The 26,841-nt window shown below is 41.7% G+C and overlaps 1 protein-coding gene across 3 annotated transcripts in view; it reads left to right on the top strand.

Annotated features, from left to right (window-relative positions):
• LOC110983018 (uncharacterized) overlaps nt 1-25,112 on the top strand; it is a 43,799-nt gene extending 18,687 nt beyond the window's left edge. For 2 of the 3 annotated variants that reach the window (XM_087142448.1, XM_022241868.2), the window contains 9 exons: nt 41-112; nt 206-277; nt 2,039-2,110; nt 4,512-4,583; nt 5,951-6,022; nt 6,640-6,711; nt 7,860-7,931; nt 17,413-17,499; nt 18,183-25,112. In XM_087142448.1, the coding sequence (XP_086998574.1) occupies nt 41-112; nt 206-277; nt 2,039-2,110; nt 4,512-4,583; nt 5,951-6,022; nt 6,640-6,711; nt 7,860-7,931; nt 17,413-17,499; nt 18,183-19,419 (1,828 nt within the window). In that variant the 3' untranslated portion in view covers nt 19,420-25,112. The remainder of the gene's footprint in view (nt 1-40; nt 113-205; nt 278-2,038; nt 2,111-4,511; nt 4,584-5,950; nt 6,023-6,639; nt 6,712-7,859; nt 7,932-17,412; nt 17,500-18,182) is intronic. The other variant, XM_022241870.2, reaches the window with a different exon arrangement.
• The last annotated feature ends 1,729 nt before the right edge of the window (nt 25,113-26,841 follow it).

Below are 26,841 nucleotides of genomic sequence, written 5' to 3'. Positions count from 1 at the left end.
ATTTAAAGTGTGTGTTCCTTCTATTCCTTTTGCTTTACAGTGATATTACCGGCGCTAACATCCATTCTATTCGGTCAAATGCCTTCAATGGAGTCAGCATTCTGGAACGGCTGTAAGTTTCATGCGGTTTCTGGATGACAATGTCTTCCTCGAGTAGTAATGCATTTATGCAGAGTATTTGTAATTCCTCCTTTGTATTTTGCAGTTACATTAAATTTTCCAGCATCCATTCCATTGAGTCGGATGCCTTCAAGCAAGTCACCAATCTTCCGATTGTGTAAGTTTATTGTGATTTCCAATTTTGCTGGTCATAAATAATTAATTCAACTCGCTCCATACGCATTAAAAGTTCTCTTTCAATTTTACTGGAGCAAAAACTGCTGTATTATAATATCCAACTTCACCAATCAGGTGATGGACCGTGCCTCCACAACAAACGTTTCTATGCCTTTCAAAAGTTGCATGCACCTTGCCAAATAATATAAGATGGATTCAACTTCTTCGTATTAGAGAAGTCATAAGTTCCCAGGGGGCCGGCACAAAGGCACCGTTGGTGTCAGCAACAGCAACAAATGACGAACGTAAGTTGCAGGCTTTTGCCTGTACACATAAGATCTTATGTAAGGTAAAAAAAAATGGGAACTTACCTTGAACCGCTTATACGAGGAACAAAAGCTTGGTGACAGGGAAACATATTTCATTTCTTTAACAATTCAGTTGGAATAAGTGATTAACAAGAAAGGAAAGTATTGAAGTTGAGAATTTGTCAACGCTGAATACTGGATAAGACCAGAAAGGTCGCAAAGAGGCTTTGAGGCCAAACAGGACTTGAATCTTACATTTCCTCTGGGAAAAGGAGGTAGCAATTGATTGGCAGGAAGCGATCGATTCGCAGGCCTTCATTGGCGCAGCCAGGAAGGGGGGGACTGGAATTTACACCCAAAATAGCTTATGATGCCAAAGCCTCCCCACATCGACCCCCTCTCACTGCCCCGCAGCCACGGAGCAAGGGGATAACATTTAAGACTATGTCAGAGCCAGCAGTTTTAGATTAAAGTGTATTAATGTCCCTTTTTTCACAAATAAAAAACACAATGGAATCCAGGGATGGTAGGCTAAAGCCCCCTGGGGCCCCCACGACGGCTTTTGAAAACTAAAATTAGACAAGAGAATTTCGTTAGACTGGATGTGGATTCAATTTCATTTTCGTCAATTTAGAAATTATGTAGGCCCTACTGGCTTATGGATATTGAATTCTTGAACGAAATATGTGCTCCTAAGAACATATGGAACCAAGTGCATGTTGATAATCGACATCCTAGCGACTATGTATAATTAGTTACATCACGAAAAACCAACCAGTACCACCAAAACATTTTCAAAGCTATTCCACAGGATCTAGGCATGGAGCTATGGTACGACACACTATTGCAAAGCACCATATGCATAAATGATCAGAGTCCTTCATACACATAAGTTTCAAAGTAAACCTATACACACTATGTAAGCATGTCATTTGTAAGTTCAGGAAACAAAGAATCAGGAACCAACACTTTCGCAACTTCACTCAGCTATGAATCCTCCAAACGAGATCAAAAATTATCAACACTAAAGCAAAGGATTTTTGATTGGCCTGCCAATCCCTGACCAGTTTTCTCAGCACTTGTCATTGCCGGGTACAGAGATATTATTACCTTCGGAGACAAAAGCTTGCGGTAGGTGGTTAACATTGAAACCTACGTAAGTGGACATAACATGGGTCTCCCCAGGACACAGGAGAGCGTTTTGGCATTTGGGGTACGAACTCTAATAAAGTTTCTAATCAGAGTGAGTATAAGCTTATAAGGAGGTCTGTTTCCTCTCTTGGTTTTCTGATGCATAATTTGGTGTGCGTTTGTGTTGGTCGGCGATGTCTTCCCATCCACCAGTGGCATCGAGTGGTTTCTTTGCAGTCATAATATTCATCCAGTTTAAAATACCTGCAAAGGCCCATACATTTTCCAGTATATTTCAATTTTGTAACACTTATTTTTTTCAGTGTTTTAGAAGGCGTTAGCATCCATTCCATTGCGTCCCGTGCTTTCAGTGGACTCACCGATTTGAACCGGCTGTAAGTTCCCCGTGATTTCCAATTTGGTTATTAATTTATTTTTTTCTACCAACTGACTGAACAGTTTTGCACCCAACAAGGGGGAGGAACCTTGGGGCCTTGAACCCCTACGTTTTGTTTTTGCTTTGGAACATGTGCGCAAATCAGGGTCAGGTGACCCGTGTGCACACTGGGCGAATTATTGTACCGACAGCATCAGAAATAATTAGTTATCGTGTTCTCGCCACATGATTTAAGCACAACGTTGTTTTTGGTTTTGGCTCTGCGTTAAAGAGGAAAGTTAGGGCGTTTGTTATAATCAGATGGGTGAATGTCGTGGCCTTTTTCCTAGTTCCCAAATGCACGTCAAGTAATATTCATTCGAGGCACTACCGTCAGTTTCCTAAATCAGGGTGTATATACGCACATTTATGCATGTGCAATGGGTTAGAAACGGCAAGAATTCGGAGCTAGATCTGCATTGGAACGAGCATCGTAACAGAAGAGCCTTCGTAGAAAAGCTGACCGAGGTCAGCAAGATTTGTTTGCAAGAGGTGCATTAAAGTATACATACTTTGCGTCGAATTCAAAAATACCTAAATCAAGGAGCTACCGAGTGTTTGGTTTATTCACTGATTACATCTCACCTGAGCTATATCAACTTGGTAATGTAAGGTATGTCTCAAATCATTACCGGTATCAATTTGACCAGTTACAGCGTTTACAGATTAATGCTGCTTGGTTGATTCTGGGATTGCAAAAGAACGTCAGGTTTATTGATAATAATAATAATTTAGAATTAATAGCGCACCCTTTCCACCGAAGTGATCAAAGGCGCATTACACTAAAAACTCAATTACAACGAAGTACACAAAAAACAATTTAAAAATCCAAGCACACAAAAACTATTTAAAACCAAAGCAAATTATATAATAGTAGTAGCGAGAAAAACAGGCCACCATGCCAGTGCCCAAACCGGAGGAAGGGGATACGTCTGTCCCGTCAACTGGGTAACTAACTAAATAAGCCTAAACCCCGTCGACATCGGTGATGTCTCGACCTTTCCAGGGGACAGACGCCTCAAACCCTACCTACATAATTTCCGCTCTAACTACCTGACACGGTGACCCTAGGAATTAAACAAGGAGAAAAGACCAGTGGAGTTAACATAATACAAGAGTTATATGTTTAAACCTCCGTGAGTTTGGAACAAACGAGGCCGCTGCATTCTGAACCCTTTGGAGTTTTGCTATTTGTCCTACTGGCAACCCATACAATAAACTGTTACAATAGTCCAGACAGCTCGTCACAAATGCATGAACTAGTGTACAAAGGGAATCAATTGACAGCAGCTGAACAAACCTTGTCTATATGAGTATTCATTTTAAGTTTGGAGTCAAACCATGATCCCAAATTTCTGACATATGTGGATGGATAGACATCAGATTCTCCCACAGTGATGTTAGCAATCTTTTTGCAGCTGTTGTCTAGTACCAATGATCAGGAGCTCACTCTTAGTATCATTAATTATTAACCTATCATGGAACAGCAATCTGACAGGAAACATCATCGTCTGGTTTAAAAGACAGATACAGCTGTGTGTTATCAGCATAACAATGAATATTAGGCAGATGATGCTCAATGATGTCAAATAATCTAGAACCATATAGAGTAAATAAAAGTGGTACTAAACATGATCCCTGAGGAACCCCACGGTTAATTTTGAATGTTTTGACAGGGTTCCTTGAATAGACACGCGTTGGTTTCCCCTGACAAATAAGATGTAAAGGTTTGCCTAAAACTCCAGCTTTCAACTGCAGATGTTTTAGATTTCACAATCACTATAAGATTTGCATTGGCTTTTTGTTTGTGCACAGGTGGATTTTAAGATCTTGCTTTAGGTTTTCAATGTGTTCCAGAACAGAGAACCAACTTACTCGACTGACTTGATTGTAAGACCCTGCCGTGCGGGCTTGGGTAGTCAGGATACTTTGAGTCTTCAGGTTCCTCGATCGTACAGTAAAGTCTCTTACTGGCCATTTGCAATTGCCAGACCGACGTTGTGTAACTCTTTGCCACATCAGTTGAAGGGTATTACAAACGAGAATGAGTTCTAGTGTGCAATCAAGACGTACAATTTTAATAAATTTTTTAATTAACTATTTTATTTCATTTTATTTATATATTTATATACCCTCGGAATAACTTCAATTGCTCTTTGATTATGGTCAGAATTTTATAACTTTACATTCATATTGTCTCTTTGTAGTTTTTTAAAGTTTTGTTATCACTATTTAACTTTATTTCTTGATGTCAGTTTAATTTGTATAGCACTATCGGACTTCTAATAGAAAGGGCGCTTAAGAAGTGATATAAATGTTATAATGTACTCTATTTTGAAGTCTCCCTTTTTGTTTGGCAGATACATTAAAAACTCCCGCATACACTCTATTCAGTCTGAAGCCTTCAAAGGACTCCATAGGCTCCAGCAGCTGTAAGTTTGCCATAGTTCCGGATTTTTGTCGTCATGCTCCATTTGCATTGCAAAACTCTGTTATTTTCTTCGCAGTCAGTCCGCCAGTGAATGACTCTTGTAAAAATCAATAGCAAAAGTCAAATTTTGGCTTTTTTGATGACTTTTTTACCATTTATTAGAGAGCAAACTTTGCGTCTTATCAAGTGCATCTGACTGTTTTGCAAAAAAAAAAAATAGAAAAATTAAACTTGTTATTATTCACAGAAGGTATGCAACTTCGGTTTGATACCCAATTGTTTGCTGCCCTGGTAATCAAGATTTTTTTCTTTCTGTATCATCAAAGTTTGGGCAATTTTCCGACTATCACGGGTTGATTTTGCAAAAGTGTGACGTCGTTTACGGCTAGTTTACGCACAAATTCGCACACACATATACATTCAAGCCAAGCTTATGTTTGTCTTCTCACGTTCTACGTGTCTTATGGCTTCCTTTTAATTATAACAGCTGAGCAAGTAACAATGACAGGCTACGTGCTCAAGTTGATCGCACTAATCCAGTTTGTGTTTAGGAGCCCCCATGTTAAGTTTACAGCATTTTGTGCACCGTAGGCCGTTCGTCTTTTTTCGAAATAAATATTGCTAATGACATATTGCATTTTATTATTTGTCTGTACATCGTGAGTTTCAATCCATGCCAAATTTCCTGGAAGTCGGTTCTGGATATAATTGGGGAAGTGATTACTTTTCTTACTTGTTTTTATATGCTAGTGTATACTTCATGCAGTATAACTGACATTCACGCTTTGTTTGGGAGTTTATTTAAAGACTCCTGCACTGAATCTTAACCCTTCAGTGTACTCAGTAGTCCATGCGGATGCTGATGGCAAATGGTATTTTGCCTTTGATAAACTCTGATTCACGGCAGCAGTTTTTACGGAAAAAATACGTAAAGAGTCTGGTAAAAATTCATGGTGAAGGCCTAACTCCACTCCATTAACCTAACATGGATAGGCGTCATGCCCTTTCTTAAGAAACACAAACATGGATTGCTGGTATCTAGGTCCTAATCACTTTTTGCCTTTTAACAAAATTGTGTCCATGCAGCTTTTTGGAAATGATAACCGGCCTCTAGAGTTTCTGGATCACCTGTTACCTATCAATAAAGTGTCATAAATCAACCGATACCGTATCACCAACCGACATGTATTACAAAATGACACCTGTGAATGTAATTACAAACCAAAACAAAATTTCAACAAGAATGCATTTCACTTGGTGGTTAACACATTAACGGACACCGTTTCAGTCGACCGATAATGGTTCAGTATGAAAAAAAGGTGTTAATGTTGGGTGTTAATTAATCGATGTTTCTCCTTCCATTTACAGGCACATAAGAAACGTTGTCATCGATTCCATAGAGTCAGGTGCCTTCAGAGACCTCTCCAGTCTTGAATACCTGTGAGTCTGGTCTAATGAAAGTCTACAAGGATCATTTAATAAATGCTTGTTTGGTTGAAGTACCTGTTAGGACAGCACTTTTCAGACTAAACAGATCGATGGGGAAATCATCTGCATGCAAACCTGACCATTTACCATATTGTCACTAGTATAATTTTTCATTTCGTCCAAAATACAATCAAACTAATGATACGTTTATCATTATCAGCTTGATACGTGCAGAAACTTTTTACTGTAGCATTTGATGGATAATTCAAGATTATATCTGTCAGGGTTACGTTTGGCCCTTTTGAAATATTACATGTCTTTTCATTTTAACTACCGGTGTGATGACGTCATCAGTAGGATCGTTCCACATGCACCAAGTGAATAAAAGCCATAGCACTTATGTTTTTTAAAGCAATTGTGGCAAGGTTCGTAACCATACATCCATTCAAAATACAGTTTCGCTTTTTGGACTGCCGGCAGAGAGCGCACTTGTTTTGCATGACCCCACCAAATTTTGTTTCAATACTAATTCCAAAAGCATGCAGTGCTAATTCCAAAAGAATAACTTTATCGTGTTACCAGGAAATTAATTGATCACGTTTCATCTACGCTCTTCCTTCCATTTACAGAAACATAAACAACACTGCCATCAATTCCATAGCGTCAAATGCCTTCAGAGACCTCGTCAGTCTTGAATACCTGTGAGTCTGTTTTCGGCTGAGGTACCTATTAGTGCAGCACTTTCCAGACATCTTCAAATTATCAAAACAAATAGATCACTCAACTCGTTGAAGCAGGAGTAGATGCTAATTTTTATCGAATCACTAGCTTCCTAATTATTCATAATGTTCTAAATTGCAATATTTTATTCTTTCAAAAATTAAATAAGAAAATAGCACTTTCTACATTTTAAGCTGGATACCTGTATCAGAAAATATGCGCCGATATTTACTGTATCATTTGATGGGGAATTTAAAGATTCAAGATTATATCTGTCGGAATTAGGTTTACACATTTTGAAATACTAAATGTCTTTTCATTATCGGTGTGATCACGTCATCATTGGGAATTATCGCATACGCATTGGGCCTGGGTGAATAAAAACAATTACATCCACCGGTTTCCAAGCGATTCTGGCAAGCTTTACAACGAGAAAGTAAATAGAGATTGTGGTGTAATGCAACAAGCACAGAACTGCTTGGGTCCTGTGGTCTAAAAGGAAGAAGAATGCAAACCTTTGAAGAACTGTAGCAAACTCTTTTAAAAAGGGATATTTTTTTTAAAAATTGCAAAATGTCAATAGAAAATGGCACGCATGGGTAATACTAATTCCAAAAGCATATTTATCGTTCTACGGGGAGATTTACTTTTGAAGTCATCAATTTGGTGGCAAACCGTTTAAACTGCCCTTGAAAACCTGTATTAAATTTGGATTTATTCAAGTCTTGCACAGTATCTTGCCGTATATTTTTGCTAACTTACTTGGCGAATAAGTAAGTTAACCAAGTATTCATTCAACGATGTTCTTACGGGTCATTCAAATTCCGGGTGAAACGAATAACTCTACAGCAAAATCAAATAAGAAACTTGACGGGAAAAAATGGTTGTCTTGATTGTCACAATTCAGTTTACCTGATTATCAAATCATGTCTTACAATTTCTTTAAAGAACGAATAAGATAACAATTTGACACATTTTGAAATTTAGATAACACTGCTTGATTAAGTAATGCTTGCTGAACTTTCCGAACAAAGAACCTCTATGCTGTATGTCATGTAAAGAGGATGTAAACCTATTTTGTAAATTTGGAGAATATCTAAAACCTGTTATTGTTCGTTTTATTTGACAGTGTGATACAGAATGTGAAAGTCAATTACATTCCTTCCAGCACTTTTGCTTCCCTGTCAAACCTCCGAGGGCTGTAAGTTTGATGTGGCTTCCTTTTCTACACTACCCTTAGCCCTTTGCACAATCTTTCTTGAATTTTCCATGGCAGCCTGCCCTATTTTTTCACTGTGATATTTAAAGGCCAGTTCAATAGGGACAGACTTGCACTATAGTTTCACTGAAAGAAACTTAGCTTTAAAATAAGGTGAAATTTCCTGGACGTATTAAAGGCACCTTTTTTGTGTTGGACAACCATACAGGCCCCCTCACAAGATGGTTTGTCAGTTTATAGACCTTTCCTCTACATCTCTTATAGACCCTCTCGCTGCAGTATGCTTTTCAAGGTTTTAAAAGTCAAATTAAAAACGGGCTAAATAGAAGAACGGAAAATAGACTTCCCTTGAGAATATCTCATCATCAGCTCACGGATTTATACTCTGCCCATATGTCGAATCTGGCCTTTCGGTGTTTAATTCCCTTGCAATAAGTTGAAGTTTAAATTATTAGTATAAAATCACGTTTGGCAGTACTCTAGGAAGGAAAATTACCTCATTTCGCAGCAAAATGTTTCTTTCTTGTGGGAATTGTAAACAAAATATTTGACAAATTATTCCTCCTCAATATATCTTTGTTTTCACGACATGACAAAAAGTGCCTCAGTGGCAGGGCTGGAATATGCATTGTTCAGCAACAATCTGGAAGGGGGCCTGTAAACCACACAAACAGTATGACGCCAGCTCCTACAGCAATTCCAAGTTTTACGTTTTCAAAAATTGGCCAAACCTATTGTAACTCATCCAGCCAAAATATGGATTCTTTTTAGCTACTTCGGCTACATTGCCGACGTAGCTATCGTTTTCGTTCTCTGACTCGGGATGGTGAAGTATAGGACACTTTTCAAGAGACAGGAACAGAAACCCCTCAAAATGCCTTTCCCTTACTTTAGTTCTAACAATGAACAATGTCACAGACGGTATGCAGCGGTTTTTTTTTGGAGATTAAGAGGGCGAAAAATGCGTGACTACCCAATACTATTGGCTGGGTACAACAGAAAATAGTGCTGCACAACATTTTCTAGGAGTTTTAAAAATGCAATGATTGTTGCAAAAAGTTTGAACATTTATACACGTCAATGCACCTGGTGGAAAGATGGGGGTTAGGGTGATTTTTACTATGTCAAAACATGACCAGTGTCAGAAGACCGGATGTTTCAGCGTATAAAGAACTTCTCCAAAGTACACAAGTTGGTGTTAATAAGATTAAGAGAGACATGTTTTAGGTCCTGAAACCTTATTTTAAAAAATGAAGTATCCCACGGAATAGTGACATCATAAATTAAGAATATATCCAATTTTTAACAACTGGATTTTCGGTGTTTCTCCTTTCATTAATGTTTCCGAATTAACACTTTGGCACTTTAGTAAGAGTGATTGCCCTCAAATTTTGCATATACTTAGATCACCATCCATGGCTGGTCCTAGAAGATATCCGTCATGATGACGTCATCACTTGTCACGTGACAAACCCACAAAGTTTACTTCTTTTGGGGCTTGTATCTCTGGAACCGTTTGTCCCAGTGGGTTGAAATTTTGCACAAAAACAAATCCAAATGCATTAAATGTAAAAATCTGGGTTACGTCATGATGACGTTACCACCTAATTTTTGGCTATTTATTTGACATTCTTTTTGACATATCTCCTGAACAAAGGAAGTTTTTTTAATTCTTTTTGCTAGACCTCCAGCAGGTCTGTTAGATATTCATTTGGTGGAAAATCTTGACATCATGATGACATCACCATGATGTACGATTATAACCATGATTGCATTTCTGAAGTGACGTCATCACGACGTCACACTGATTGATCTCATTGAATGATTTTTTTAATTAGTTTTTACGATTTATAGTGTATACGAATTCGCATGCATACAACTACTATCTTCCTGTCATATTTTCTGGCACTTAATCCAAGTCCAATTACTTTCAAATTCTATAGAAAAACCGCAAATTTTAATTTACCAAGTTCAGATATATGTGCAGATTAGCACGGTCTCTTGCGCTCACATACCCTGGCCGGGCTACATATGCAAATTTCCCATGTGCCTATTACAATTCGCTGAAAAGATTTGATCGTGCATACTGCCCCTTGACCTTCCACAATGCACTGCGGTCCCGCTGCCATATCATGTACGTCCCTCTTTTCCCAGCGCCTATCGTATATGGCATTTTCAGAATTTCGAGCTCTTAACCTTTCTCGTTTGTAAATTTACTTGATCCCTGACTAACAATAAAGAGCGATTTCTTATCTATTGCTAAGAGTTGTTATTTTCGTATTTTGTATTTTTGTTGTTCTCTTCTGCCCTTTTTTCTGTGCATTATCTATTGGTTTGGGTGTGACCTATCGTTGTAGTGTGCTGTATATGGCCGTTGAACGGGGCTTACAGGCAGCCCTTTGTTCTCAATGTGGCTTGCCGTGTTCTGCTGTATGGGTCTGGCCGTGGAGCGTGGCTTACAGGCAGCCCTTTGTTCTCAATGTGGCCTGCCGTGTTCTGCTGTATGGGTCTGGCCGTGGAGCGTGGCTTACAGGCAGCCCTTTGTTCTCAATGTGGCCTGCCGTGTTCTGCTGTATGGGTCTGGCCGTGGAGCGTGGCTTACAGGCAGCCCTTTGTTCTCAATGTGGCCTGCCGTGTTCTGCTGTATGGGTCTGGCCGTGGAGCGTGGCTTGGCCAGCTGCCCTGCTCCTTTTTGGTGCGGTTTGCGTTATCCGAGATTAACGGCGTGCTATGCGTGCTATGCTGCAACACTACACGGACCTTTATCTACATAATTGGGTTGAGCGAGCTATGCCCTAACACTACCCTTGATCACTGACGACCACTGCCTGAATTGATCGGGTTGAGCGTGTAAATACTGCAACACTGCCCTTGATCATTAACGGCCACTCCGTATACATGTACATGTACCTACTGATTGGGTTGAGCGTGCTCTGCCGCAACACTACCTATAATCACTGGCGTCCACTCTACACAATCTATGGATCGGGTTGAGCTTGCCGTGCCGCAACACTACCCTTGATCACGGTTGACCAAAGCATAGCAAGCTGTTCCTCTTTGTTTATGCTCCAGATGCCAAGCATCGCTACCTACCACATCCCCTACCGACCCTGCCTACCAATGGCCCAGCGGGGCGACGCGTAGCACGCCCGGGGCGCCGTCTGCCGGGTCCCTTACCGGCTTCTGCTCGCCATGCTTCCTCTGCTCGGAAATGGGGCCAGTCCACCCCCTCCCAGCGGGCAACAGGCTTCACAGCGGGTTCGCTGCGCTCCACTCCTTACACCTAGAGCACAGCACGGTGCACAGCCTCGAGTTGCGCTAACAGGACTAGTCCCTGTTCTGTTAAGGTTAGTATATACGCCACATGCACACTTCAGGCACTGGGCTATCGCTAAGATCCCCTGTCACCACCATATCGCATTGTAATCAACGTTAGTGCAGAGTGACGCAGCACTCGAGGCGAGTAAGACTACTCTCCTGCTAGCCGGGTCTAGGCGGCTGACATTCACCCCTTGTTCCCGTGCTCTTAAGTCCTGTGGCAGCTTCACTACTACCAAGCGCGTACTGTGGAAGACGTTTATTCATCGGTACGGTTCACCAGGCTACACATCAGGACGGCCCCACGCCTTCCGGGCCAGCTACAAGAACCGCCACAGCCGAACTACAGCCGTCTGACACAGTGGCTCATTCAGATGTGACTTGGACGTTACAATGCCTCGGGCCGATGCCCCATTGTCCCCGGGGGCGGCCCATTCAGAGGCGCCACCAAACTATGCGGGCTCTTTACCGACCACATTTTGGGCCACAGAACCCATCGCCTGTGGTTTTCGAACGCCACTCATCGCCACAGCTTCTGGCTACCGGCTAGGGCTATCCGTCCAGATTGTTTCCGTCACAGCTCTTTGGCGGCTCAGCCTGCTTCAGCCAATCACGTCCTGCATTCTAGAAATGCTGCTGACGCTGCAGGTTTCAGGTTCTTCCTTCGAGTTCTACGACCAGATCACCCGCACATAGAAGCGTTTAACACTAATCGTCGTCTCCGGGTTGCAAATTCGAAAATATCTCTCTACACCTAAGTAAGATACGTTTATTTCTTTATTGAACTTGATGACAGTGGTCCGAATCCCCTGCGTGAGGATATCCATCTGGATCTTCATCCGGATTTGTAGCCGACTCCGCTATCGACTTCCAGCTTCATTTCTGACTTCACATCTGGCTTAATAAACTCATTCAATAACAATTATTCGACTTATCCGGGTACAACTGCACTGTGAAAAGGTGGTCAACTTTTGGTTGATATTTTACCCAATGTTGGTGTAAATATCAACTTCCCAACCTTGTGCAAAACCTTCCTAATCGGTGGCCAATGTTTGACCAACAATGATGGAAATTAACCAGCAGTGTGTGGTAACTTTAATCGAGGTTGGGCAAATAACGAGTGCCTAACACTGTTTGACCATTTTTTTACAGTGTGGTGACGTTTCTTATTCAGGCCTACGCCTCGGCCTTGATCTGTTCACTTCTGGGGGCAGGATTTAGATGTATACTCTACCGGGCCTCCTTACGTCATTTGCTCGTACGGCCCCTACACATGTACATGTATAGTGAATGCAAGTTTGGGTTACGCATGCTTAACCCTGACCCCGGCTCGAACAATAGCTCATAGGCCTACCGCTAAACTACGCATCAGACCGCCGGCTAGCACCAGAGACTCCCGTGCCAGGGACCAGCTGGCCGGGGAACGGAGAAATCTGCTATACGGCATCTCCCTACCATTCTCTGGAGTTATTCCGGTGAATAAAACGCGATACGATCAGCCTAATGTGTGTGTTTTATACTCCCTACCTTTTTTTTTCAATAATGCCTGCGGTAGATGTCAACGCCATACCCGGAGATCTAATGCCCCATTGGGCCCTCCAACGTCTGAAAATTCGTTGTCGGGGGCATCCAGGCGCAGTAACAATCAACCTCGATCTGTGGACTCTCCCCTCATTCAATTCAGTATCCACACGTCGTCCGAGTTCACCGAATTTCACATTGTCACGAATTCTACACGCTCCTTTCATCTAATAATTCCGGGCTCTCCATTCTATATTCTTCTGTTCGGCCTGGCCACGCCCCACGTATAATCCGGACACAAGTTAGTGGGCGTGTGGATACTGGGAATGTTGCGATGTCTTGCAAAAGTGTCCCTACTGTCAGCATCCACTTTTGGTAATCAGCAAAGATGTTATTAATACGGTTTGGCACAAATCACTTCGGATCTATACTGATGGATCTTTTAATCCTGACCTCCACACAGTTGGTTGCAGTCTGCATATTCCCCGACTTAACTACTCAAAAAATGTCAGACTTAACAACGGTATCTCTATTTTCACAGCTGAACTTTTCGCCATCCTCTTAGCCGTGGAATGGATAGAAACCGTCAATCCACTTCATTCTTGTATATTCAGTGACTGTTTAAGTGCCATCCAAGCTATTGCTAACCCCCTGCCCCAGAATAAGATCGTCTGTGACATTCGACATACCCTCATTAATATTCAGCACCAAGGAAACGTTGTTGTATTCGAATGGATTCCTGGCCACTGTGATATTCCTGGCAATGAAAAAGCTGACAAATTAGCTAAACTAGGAACAAAAAAACCAAATGTTGACCATTGCATCCCTTTCTCTGACACCGAAACCAAACGCTGTCTTAAAAAGGATCTCATACAAAATTGGAAAAAGTCCGTCCCAAATATTGACTCTTCTAAACACCTACAGCTTGACCCTTCCTTTACCTTTACAAAATGGGGCAAAGGACGTACACAAGAAATTAAGCTACACAGACTTCGCCTGGGCATCTGCAAAGGACTTAATACTTTCCTCTACAACATCGGAAAAACTTCCAATAATTTTTGCGATTCTTGCGGAACTATCGATGATGTCAAACACTTCCTGCTTGAGTGTAATAAGTTCAATGCACAGAGACAGACCCTCCAGAAAACACTAGGTTTAACTGACGCTCAAATGAATCTCACACAATTATTAGGGCAAAAACATTTCTCCCATTCAGTCTTAAAATACATCCATAATTGTAATATCAATATCTAACCTTTCCCTTCAAAGTGTTTTTTCCTCCTTGATTTTGAGATTATTGCGCATGTGCGGGAGAGGGGGGCGCCAATGGTTGGCTGGACACAGTGTCGCCTTTCATCACCTGAAGGTGTTGCGGACCTGCGAAGAACCCGGCGGGGCCCGGGCCCTTAAATTGCACGGTACACGGTCCAACCTTGCAGGGCACCAGCGACATTGCATGTTCGGAGGATCATTGGCGTTACCTCTTCTCTTGCACATGTTAATGCTGTTCTGTTGTAGCAATTTTTAATGTCCTATTCTTTTTCCTTCCGGCTCTCATAATATCCACTCTTTGCCGTCTGATCAAGTGTCTTTAGCTATTTGAATTTCTAGCCGTACTACCACATGGCCAAGCGACCTTTTGCTAATGGCATAAAGGACACTAGCGTATGCCGTACATGCCATTAATTCTACAACAACAACAACAACAACTTTTGGTAATGGCTTATCGTGGTTGCCTTTCTGACTGTGCCCCGCGAAATCGAAACGAAGAGGTGTACTCACCAAGTATTTTGTCAATATGAACATTATATCTGTAATATTATAATACTTGGGTGCTGAATAAAATAGGATATTTGGATTCTTAAACCATTAGGCGATTTCTGTCCTCGGACGCTCGTTACCTGCAGTTTTTCTATTTTGGCAATGCATGCGGATTGACCTTAATTTCCTATGCATGTAATGATATGGTCACATTCCTTTAACTCAAGGATTCAAACGGACACTTCGAACATAGTACAATGTAATAAGGCTCATTATCCATTTCTTAGCGAATACTTTAGCCTTTTTTGCATGTAGGCTGGCCTTACTTTCGTCCCTCCAAGTCCAGATGTGACTGTGAGGACGGACGCGTCGCTATTCGGATGGGGAGCCTTTCTTCCTCCACTCCGCGTCTCCGGGGTCTAGGGCACTGCCTGTTGAGGCAACCATATCAACGTGTTGGAACTCCAAGCGGTGTTCAACGCTCCTCGTCACTTCTGACATTACTCAGTAGGTTGTTCCTCTCGAGTCCAGCGCGACACCACAACGACAGTGACGTACATCAATCGTCAGGGCGGCACTCGCCCTTCCCAACTTCTGCGCCTTTGCGTGGCAGCTCTTCATGTGGACGATCGATCAGGGTATCAGCCCTCAACCTGTCCACTTGCGGAAACCAGCAACAGCACAGCAGACGAACTCTCTCGGGCGCTGTCCTACCGACTGAGTGGACTCTTTATCCGAATGTTGTCAGCCAGATTTTCGCGGAGATCGAGCGAAACTGACGAGACTCCAAGTACGACGGCTGCTGGTCCTTCCGGTCAGAGAGTACATCTTCTGTCAGCCCAAGTCAGGGATCCTCCACCCACCACCGGAGAGTCTTCACTTGACGTGCTGAGCGTTGTCCAACGATCTTTCAGGGCGCAGGGTTCTTCTGCAGATGCTGCGTCTATTTCGGCCCGGGGTCGCCGGCTGTCCACTCACAAGATTTACATCAGCCGACTACATATCACATTTTGGTGCGACGACCATGATGTTTCTGTAACCGAAGGTCCTGTGAGTTCCGTTGAAGAATTCTTCGTGTGTCTGTTCCACTCAGGCCTCGAGGTTGCTGCAGTCCGCAACTACTGGTTGGCCTTGCCGTCTGTCCACGCACGCTTCAGCGATGGCTCGACTCTCTCCGACAACGCTGCTATCCAACATCTCCTTCGAGGGATGTTTGTCTAGCGTCCTCACGTCAAACGCCTCATCTTATCCTGGGAACTCGAAAGCTTTCCTCTAGCTCTTGCCAGTCCCCCCTTTCAGAACTACTGGCTGATGCGTCTGACCTGCATCTCAGCATCAAGTTGGCTGTCCTCACGGTTGTTACATCGAGACGGGGTCGTGGGCTACATGCCCTGTCGATTGCCGGTGGTCACACCCGCTGGGAGCAACATAAGGTTCGTTATATCCCAACCATCGGGTTTTTGACGAAAAACCAGACGCATACCTTCCGGACTCCCAGCATAATTGTTCCCTACATAGTCTCACTTTCGGGAGACGACTCTGACAAGAGATGGTGTCCAGTTCGGACTCTCAAGTGATATCTTCCCAGGACCAAGCATTACTGAGAATCTAATTCCCAGCTCTTCGTCACCACGACGAAACCCTTTTCATCCATTCATGGACAGTCTGGACCATTATCTATCCGAGACTGGCCGGCACAACATGATAGACGACCCGATCTCACGTCAGGGCCCACGACGTTTGGGCCGCCTGTGTGCCCTGGTCGTTCTTCAGAGGAATTCCTCTAACTGCACTCTGCCGGGCGAGTTGCTGGAAATCTCCCTCCACTTTCACCGAGTGCTACCTGAAAGATGTTCTGCAAAGCGAAACTGCCCATAGCAAAGCGACCCTGCGCTCGGCGGTCCAGGCAATATCCAGCGCTGTTCCGAGCTGGGCGGTGGATACTTCGACTTAGGAGTTTCTCCTGGTGAGTGCTTGCTCTTGCGACACCCGCCTTATGTTCCTATTAGTAACTACACTCCCGTCACCGACCCACATCCAGGGTTCCGTGTCACTCGGCATATGTAGGCTGGGCAGAGGTATGTGAGCGCAGGAGACTCCTCCCCCACGTGGAGTGGGTTGGGTCTCCTAGTGATTCTTACCCTTGCCCAGCTGCTCCCGCCCATCCTTCCCACTTTGGCTCCGATGGTTTTCACCGCTTCGAAAAGAAGGACGAACATGGCGGCGGGACCGCAGTGCATTGTGGAGGGTCACGGGGCAGTATGCATAATCAAGTCTTTTCAGTGAATTTTAATAGGCACATTTGCATAGGAAATTTGCATATGTAGGCTGAGCATGGGTAAGTATCACTAGGAGACCCGACCCACTCCACGTGGGGGAGGAATTTGTCTTTAAGAGCCAAGAATGAAGTAGTAGCGCTATTTACACTTATGATCGTCTTATAATTTGTGTACACGGTGACCTTTGCCCTAAGTTTGGTGCACATTACACATGCCCACACACTTGCAGCCGCTACCAGGGCACAAGTGAGGACATGCCCTGTGTCGCGCAGTTTATGCTAGTTCCAGCATATGCGGTCCGAGAAAAAAGCAAGGACTGGTCCGATGACTGAGTCTGTGGGCATCAACCATTCTAAAAGATTTTTCTTCTCAGAATTAAATAGTTCAAAAATATACAAATGTTGTTTAGAAGAGGCTCTGAATCTGAAGCAGCTCTGTGGTTGTTAACAACCACATTCATCTAGTTTAATTTGGATGCATGATCCGGAATGCAGCAGGAGTTTTGCAAAAAACGGGAGACCCTGTGTCTAAAAAGAGGATTTTACTATAATTAGAATGTCTTGAGAAATTTTCATTTTTTTCAGTCTTCTTCAAAATATATCAGGCACAACAAGATCCGTGGCAACCATCAAAAAGGGCGCCTTTGTAGGGTTAAACGCCACGAGACTGAAGTGAGTCTTCTGTAATAAGAAAAGGTTGATAATTATAAAACCTTAAATGAGCAGGATTAAATAGAAAGACAGAACATCCGACAGACAGGACGGCCGATGGACAGACAGATAACTTTCAAAAAAGGATTGCATTATTGCCATTTACAACCACTGTCCTGGTTTAACTTTAGGGAAGGTTGATCCGTTTTGAGCAATATTCTTTTAAGAACTCAAGTGAAATGTGTTAGCAAACCATTCTTTTAAGAACTCAAGTGAAATGCGTTAGCAAACCATGCAATAACAGATTTAGTCTTGGTGGTCATTTAAAACTGGTCTTGTGTCTACACATATTCTTTATGGTTTGAAGATTTATGGTTTCGCTGTTTTTACCAGTGATTTGTACAATTCCTTTCACAAACCTGTTGTTTCCCGGCAAAATGCACTTTGTTTGTCCTAATCCATCATTTTTACATATTATTAACTGTCACCCAGTTGGCTTGGTAGGGGTCACAGTGATTTTGCAGTTTGCTAGTGAAAAAAAATGCCAGCATAGTTAATCTGTTCAAAAATTAACTCCACTCACCATTCAATATCACACAAGGTACTGTTTCTGTGGTACTCCTTGCATGCTGTCATTGAGACTTTGAACTTGAAATTCCACCTAAATTCGTTGTCAGCAGAAATTCGTTTGATTAATATTTCAGGTGGACATTGGCTGATGATTACCGCCTGTGCTGCGCCTTGTCAAGGCTGCAGGATTTCTCTGTAAAGGACGACTGCTTAACTACAAAGGTTAAACCCGACTTGAACCTGTGCGACAGCCTTATGCCGAACAATGCATTACGCGTGGCATTGTGGACGTTGGGAATAAGCGCGCTTGTCGGTAATTTTTGTGTCATCATGTGGAGGCTCCTGCAAAAAGGAGATCGAGGGGGTAAAAAGACTCTGTCGCTTATGGTTGGCAATCTAGCTGCAGCAGACCTGCTAATGGGTGTGTACATGTTGATTATGGCAGTTGCAGATCTGGAATTTGGCGAACAGTACTTTCTCCAGGCCCCCGAATGGCGTTCCAGCACACTGTGTAAAGTCGCTGGAGTTCTGGCAGTTCTGTCCAGTGAGGCTTCGGTGTTTTTCGTTACTCTAATCAGTGTTGACTGTTTCCTTGGTATTGTCTTTCCATTAAGATCCCTAAGTCTGGAAATCAAGTCGACAAAATTTGTCTTTGTTATCCTGTGGTGCCTGGCATTGTGTCTAAGTGTTATCCCAACAATTTACGTTGGTTCTGATTCAGATGTATATGGACTTTCGGATGTTTGTATCGGCCTTCCTCTAACAACGAAGGCGTCCAGGGTGGTGGCCAAGACATCATCTTTTAATTGGAAGGAACGAAAGTCTTTTGGCATTCACTATCAAGATTTTCCGGAAGCTACAGGATGGAAGCCATCTTGGATCCTGTCAATCGTACTCTTTCTTGGCGTAAATTTGATTTCATTCCTGATTGTGCTGTGTTGCTACATCGCCATTTTTATCAGCGTCAAGTGGACAGCCAGAGCTGCCCACTTAACGAGAAAAGCTGATAGGGATCGTGCAATCAAAATGGCGGTCAAGATGGCTTTGATTGTAGCGACTGATTTCTGCTGCTGGATGCCAATAATCATAATGGGGATCCTATCTCAGACAGGAACAGTCAAGCTGTCTACCAACATGTACGCGTGGACTGCAGTCTTGATTCTGCCAATTAACTCTTCCCTCAATCCCTATCTGTACACGTTTTTCACTGTCTGTTGCGTTAAGCCCAAAAAAGAAACTTTGCATACCTACGCAAAGAACAAAGAAAACAAACAAACACACATATACACACTGAGCGGACATTCTGGCGAAGAGAATATTGAGGGGGAAATGCAGCCAAATCAACGTGATGCGGGACTGAAGCAAAATTGATGGGAAGAAACTAACAGCTGTCCTTAAATTTCAAACAGCTTCACGATTTCCGCAGTCATCAAAACCACGCATTTCTTTGTAACTTTGATAGATTTTTGTCCATTTCATTTTAGGTGCAGGATTTGGCATCAAAAATATAAAACGTAAAACGCAAGAAGCTGTAAAAAGCAATGCCTTTTATTGAACAACTAGTAATTTGAGGGGGCTAAAACCCAGCGGACGTAGGTCTACAAAGCATACAGGTGTGTACCGACTGATTGAGGTGTTGGGAATGCAGCCCCCTTGTGATTACTTCTAGTCAGCAAATAAAGCTTTGGTCGGCAAATGAATCAAAAAGTGGTACACCAACGATATAGGCAATAGCCGTTGGCATTTCCCGAAAGAATAAAATGTAGCGTATCTGGGATTCCATATTACACGACACGAGGTTTGCTAACGAGATACAAGTCGGAAAATGGACTCTGGCACCACCACAAGAAAAATTCTTCGCTACGCCCCTGAAATCATGAACTTTGATACAAAACAACATATAATAATTCACTTCTGCACACACTCCTAATGGAAGTGTTCTCCGTGCATATTAATAATCAAGATACCTTCCTTGGATAATAACAAGGCTTCTCCACATCCGCTAAAAGCTCGACCCATTCAGGCGTTATAGCAAATCAAGTGCACTTACTCTTTCCCTTTGGAAGAGTAAGTACAAGTAATGTCCACAGAGAGTCAAATTCCGTTCAGGCACTGTTGCGGTTCTTGTACAAGTACGCAGTCATGGTTGAAATAGGAGACATACCAACACCTAAAAAACACCTGAACTGGTGACATCGCATTAGACACGGCTTTCACCAGCTGAGAGACAAAGTGCATGTACTCATGTTTTGTAGTTTAGGGTGAAATCAAATTTTGTAAAAGCTACTCATACACAATCGTTCCTATATCACCGCAGGCCTAAGGTCCGTTGATCCCTTTTCTTGCGTATTATTTTTTCCTTTTCGCTTACCTGTTCCTCGGAGTTTGTCTTCGAAGGAGGACAGATTTATGGCGTGAACATATACTTTGTGATTTATTTGGTCTGAAGTTTCTCGTGTTCGGAGATGTTCTGAGCCTTACTGTTGGCTAGGCTCGGCTGGGCTTGGCTTCAGTTACGTTGGCTCATTTCAGTACTGTTATCATGAATACAAATGTTATGAGTTTAAAAACTCGGGCGTTTTATACCCAACACTTAATTGTTGAAAGCGTTTGGTTATGGTGCAAATATGGCTTCTTTAGCCTACATTACTTGCGCGTGACGTTTGAAATGTTCACTCTGAGTTTTTTATATGAGCGAGGGGCAATATGGTGTTCTTACGGGTGATTGCACATGCAACGGTACCAAAAAGGGAGGGGGTCAGGTAGAAGTAAACCCACATATAGCGAGGCCTGTTTTTAGTGACAATTTCTGCAGAAACTATTAAACACAAGTGTAAAAAAATCAGAAAGGAAAAAAAACTCAAGGAATGAAAAAAAAGTCAAGTGTATTGTGTATCATAACCATCCGTGATGTACATTTACATACGTTGGAAAGTTCAGTTGGTCACTAACGCTTTGTAAATAAAGCCAACGCTAGAACAGAGCTAAAACAATTATAACAAATGAAATTTACACATGAAATGGCCATAGAACTTTAGGTGATTCCCGATGACCATGACCCAGAGTCAAAATCAGAAAAATCCGGAAGAGGCGCCCAGTTCCCCAATCTATTACGGGATTGCAACCCCCCCAAAAAGGACCCACGCACGCTTTCGTTTAGAAACACCTTCAGATACGGTTTCCAAGCCTCAGATGAGCTTAAGTTACCGATGAGAGCGTTCTTAGTAGAAAACTTTCTTAGCTTAGTGTTGTTTGATGATTTGAATATCGGTGAAAATATGCGACACACTTTGAAAAAATCAGTCACATGTCGCCAGAGCCACTTTTCAGTTGAAGGCATTTGAAAGAATCTTGTTCAGCACATGTATTTAAGCAATAGGAATCCTCAACATCTTAACATATCGGGTAAACACAACGTCCATTTTTGTCATACCGAACTGAGTGAAACATCAAAACAAAAGTTCAAATTTGTCAACCTCAAAGTAAAACTCAAAAGTGGCTCCGGTGACTTGAGACTCATTTTTGCGGAGCAAGTCACATATAGTATAACAATCGGGTTGCCAACACTTTATGTACAGATGGAATGTTTTTCATCGAGGAAACCCTGAGTCTAAAACCCCTCTGTTGTTTACGCTGTGTGGATTTTGCAGATTTATTTATTTGCGACACAAATGGCAATTTCATCATGTTAAGTTGCAAATACCGTTACAAACAGCTCCAGTTTGTTCAGGGTAACAGGTGATATCCAAGTGAAGTTGAATACTTCATACTCGGATATTTTCATAGAAGGTTGTGTTTTCAAGAGCATGGGTGTTATATTAGGTCCGAAAGCCTGTTTTAAAAATAAGTACAAAGTTATGTTTTAAGTACATAGTTGCTGTTTGCTGAATACCTGAACTGGAACAAATACCATCATTGAGTTCACGTGTATACATCTCTGTCAAGGGTAGCTGCAATGAAATTTTCTTACATGAACATAGTTTTTAAAAAGCTTTTATACTCCTTTCCATTTTGTAGATATTACTTGTCATGTCTATTAATGTATTGATAAGTCCACAATCTAAACATTAGAATACAAACCGTTAGCACGCATAAATATTTCAATTATTTCATCATTATTTGAAAGTGATAAGATAACTTACTACCTACAAAATGATGCATTTACTTTTAAGTAAATATGTTGCTGCTTTGCACTTTGGCAATTTGCATGTTATCTTCTCTTTCGTAATATATAAATTTGATACTGTCATTTGAAGACGACAGCTGAGTAAGAGCAGAGCTACATTAAACTTTATTTGTCAACTGGCATTGGAATAGGGGTAGCCGGTCAGGAATGCACAAGACAAACATTTTGTAAGTTTGTGTTTTGAAAGTGTCCTTTGCAGTTTGTCATGATATGAATCATTGCATTTATTCACATTTTATATGTAGCCTTTTTATATGGTGCATGGTCTTTGATGTTTTAAGAAAGAACTTAGCGGCGTACATACGTTTGATATTTCAGTCCTGTTCGCACATTTTGATGGTAAGTTTTGCAGATTGTAAGTTTTGATTATTGTAGGTAGGTTTTGTGGTCTTTTTGCCCTGTCCTGTGTTGTATTCACGGTTAAAAGCCTGTGTGGATGCGAGTTTAAATCTCTCGGAACTTCATTCTTAGTATGCAGATTGCCATATTTGTGTTATTTCTTAATGCATCCAGTGTATGGTAATGGCTTTTTTTCCTCGAGGTTGTGCTGTTAACATTTGCTTCTTTTCCAGGTACAAATTTCTTATTATGTCTTATACTTACGTTACTTTCATAGTTAATTGAAAGGTCGTGTGCGAATGACGTTTTGGAGAGGGTGAGGCACGGTGCTGATAAGTGGCGAATCTGGGATTTTCCGGGGGTGGGGCGTAATCCAGGATTTTACAAAGGGAAAGGTGTGAACTAAAGCAGCAATAGTAAAATTCCCGTGAGCGCTTAGCATGAAGCCCTTACGGCGCAGGGTGCGGGGCCCACCAAAGGATTCTAGGATTTGATTGTGATGAAGGCCCTCTGTGGTGCAATTTCAGGCAGTATGACCCCTTTTTTCCTTCTCCCTCTTTTTCTTCTTTTTTACTTTTTTTTTTTTGGTAAAAAAAAAAAAGCCGGGACGCCCCCACGGCCCCTCCTTGGATGGATCCCTGCTGATATTCACTTGTATCCCCACGAAAAAACCTAGCACTGGTGTTTTTTGTCCTAGGTGACCCCAAAAAGTCCCGGACATCTCTTTTCACCCCTGGCAGAAAATGTTCTGTCAACAGGTTCCCCCCTTTACACTTGCTCGAGTACTTGGATGTTGATGAAACATTCATGGAATGGGTTTGAATGCTAACTTGTCGTTCTTGTTTCATTTTCTTGACATGTACATTCTGTGCTCTACATGACTCTTTGAAATTTTTTTTTTCCTAACAACCCACGCCTCAATAGTTTGAACAGTATACACGCTTATTTATAACGTCAAAAGGACATTTTCATATTGTTTAATTTCGACGGACATTGATGCATGTAAATTGCTGTATTTTCAGTTTGATCATGCAAAGAATACAACGTTGATATACTATATTACTGACTCAATGCTGTAAGTTTGTAACAGGCCATACCGTGGCCCACGATGCTTTCATATTCGACCAGTATATTTATTCAAAGGAGTGTTTACAAACGTTTTAAGTTTCAAATTACTACGCCTTTAAAGAATGAAAGTTTATTTGAACGTATGTAGGATGCTGTTTAGGGATATATAGGTAACTGCCATTGACATTACTGATCTCTTGCAAGTGATGCGCTATATTAGCTGCGTGCATCGCAATATTTCAGATGTCTTATCCATTGTCTGTCATTGTTCCTTAAGGAAAGGTATCAGTGGTGGACGTTGCGGCTTTTCATCCCTTTTCAAATTTTCAATTAAAAGTATGTTAGTTCTTCTTGCAGAGTGAAATTCTACGTGAATTATTTTTCTTGTTTTGAAACGTTGGGGCAGCTCAGCAGAATCGTTTCAACTAGGCATATCGCAATGCTGAAGAAAAACCCTGCAATTTAATTATAATATAATGTTTGAAACATCTGCCCGAAGAAGAACGCCTCTAAATTTACGTTATAAGTGTGGGATGAATTGATGTTGTTCTTGCATGCTGGTCTAAGTGAAGGTCAAAATGAGTAGCTTATTACGTATTCTAGATTTGAATCCTACATGTGATATTGTTAACAGTAACTTCAGCATTCAGGAACTGCAATGGACGCACAGAGATGTGCTGGAAAAAACAACTGCCAGTGGACTGTAATAAATCAAAGTTTCCTTCATCTTATTTGAAAATTCTAGGTAGGGGGTGTTGACCGTCAAATAACATGAAACGAGTTAGATATACATAGTTTGATGTTTGTTTGATGAGTCCGCGTGTATTGTAACTTCATATGATATAATCGATTTGTTTATGAGTGATGCTTTCAATTGTGAATGGTCTCGCAGTTTTCCCGATAGCAGTCTAATCCGTTTTGGTTATTGTTACGTGGGGAAACACACCTGTGGAGGCTATTGTGACTTTCGATTGTACTTTTAAATTAATGAATAAAACCAATTATAGTTTGTTTGAAGTTAAATAATGCTGAACTCGCCTGCTGGTCTCTATTGAAAAAGACTTCCTTAGTGTGTTGTTTCTGTTTTATTCCCTTAATATTATGCACTGTACCCAATGCATGAAGATGCATATTGAAGAGCTTCTATTTAATTTTAAATTAGTTTATCATTCTAAAAGATATGCTTGTAGATCCTTGCCTTCCACAATAACTGATGATTTTTTTTTCCAAAACGTGTTACATGTAAGTGTCATTTGGTACCTTTCCGACTCCTATCATTTCACCCGTGGCCTGCAGTCAGTTTCAGTACTTTTTTCTTTTATCTAAATGCGACTTCATGATTTAATTCAATTAAAATGAAGTTTAAGGAAACACGATACACTCTTTCTGGTCATCAGGACTTCATAGTTTTGGAAAATTCCAGTTTTTAATATGGATACGTTTTATTTTGTCAATAAAATTTTTGTATTAATCCTTTCAGCGTCACCCCCTTCTGTGCCATACACCCTAGAATACCAACCCACAGAGAGACAAACCAGCTTAACACCTTTACCTAGAGTTGGTCCATGATTGCATATTATCCGCTACAGTTTGCTGTGAGCTTAGTGTGGCATTTTCACGCAGTGTGTGGTACACCAACATTTACACAGTGCACTTGTCATATCAAACTTGCTAGTACCATCCATCTCACTAAGTCTTTGTTCGAATAAAATGAATTCTAGACATAATTCCAAATTTGGATACTGTATATTCTGTCAGCAGAGGAAAACTCGGAGAACACTATTCAAAGTAAGGATACAAAAAAAAAGGAACATACAAAGTTCCTCCTCCCAAAAATTTGAAAGGAGAGGGATTTGAAATCATGTAATTTCAACTTAATATTCGGCATAAACGTTAAAGTGGCTTTAAATAATGATTTGACCAACGGATAGTTGGTCCTTACTCAGCCAGCCCTGGGCTGGCCTGCCCCACAACACTGAAGCCCCCTTCAGTGTTGTGGGGCAGGCCAGGTTAAGGGAGTTTATCACACTGGAAATGGCGCGGCTTGGTTTCCTTCGAGGTTTTGTGCTGTAAATAAAGTAGTTGCGCTTCTAGGGACATTTTCTTTCTGAAAATATTCTACACCTTCAGAAATACAAAGGGGTGTTGTGAGTTTGAAGCAATAACAAGACTCCGGTCTTTTTTATAATAGGTTTTTGGTCGCTGGCAGGTACTTGAAAAGATAGTGTCTTGTCTATTTAAGATGGTCCCTGAAGGACACAAACATTCACAACTGGTCCCTCAAGGGACACAAACATTCACAACCAGTCGCTAATGTTTGCGTAACGTCGTGAATTTATTCACGACTGGTCGTGAGTACTTGTCGTGAATGTTTTGGCGACATCGTGAATTTTTCACAAGTCGTGAAAAACTTGCCCCCAGTCCCTCTACAGTCGAGTTTTATTAGGAGCATGCATAGAGGGCGCCTTCAAGTCTACAGACCATAGACTGGTATCTCAAAGACATCCTCGCCACTCCTTAACCCGTAGGGGTGCAGTCCACAAATTCAAGTGATAGTTTCTGGCCAGCTCATTAGTATCGAAAGTGCCATCGTTGTGTTTTTTGAAAAAGGAGCTTGTTCAGCCCCCGAAGTGGTAAGGCTGTAAATCTTTGCAAGGATCAATTCCCTGGCTCTATAGGCTTGTATCCGATAGCAGAATGGATAAAGCAAAATAGGTTGAAAACGGTCGTAATTGCCCGAGAAAGTTGAGGGTATCCACATGAAAAATGGTTACAGGCATACTTCGAAAGTATCGCTTTTGGGGAGGTGATTTTATTTTTTGTGAATAATTTCAAATGTAATTCGTTAAACTACCAGAGATTGAAGAGAAATTGAAAGATTAGGGGCCAGACAGTAAATAAATCAGTGTTTCAGAAACCTGGAATGTTGGAATGCATGCAACTGGGCCCCGAACAAAGCTTATTTTACACTGTTTTCAATGGGGCTTGAATTGGTGCACTGCACCCTTAGTAGTCTGATTCCCATCCCATACTTAGTCTCCCGGTGAGACGTATTTCGTATTTCCTCCCAGGAAAATAATTACGCTCGCGGTACTCATTGTCGTTCAGAATTGGAGTATGAGGTGCAGCAAAAACAAGCAATAATGCCCCCTTAAAGACTCGACGGTGGAGGGAAGGAAATTTCATATCGCTACTTCATA

Source organism: Acanthaster planci, linkage group LG10 (assembly GCF_054643075.1).
Source record: "Acanthaster planci isolate LZ-2023a linkage group LG10, COTS_SCS, whole genome shotgun sequence".
In the NCBI taxonomy this organism is placed as follows: domain Eukaryota; kingdom Metazoa; phylum Echinodermata; class Asteroidea; order Valvatida; family Acanthasteridae; genus Acanthaster; species Acanthaster planci.
The sequence above is the reverse complement of the archived record's forward strand: the minus strand, read 5'-3'. Positions and strand labels throughout refer to the sequence as shown.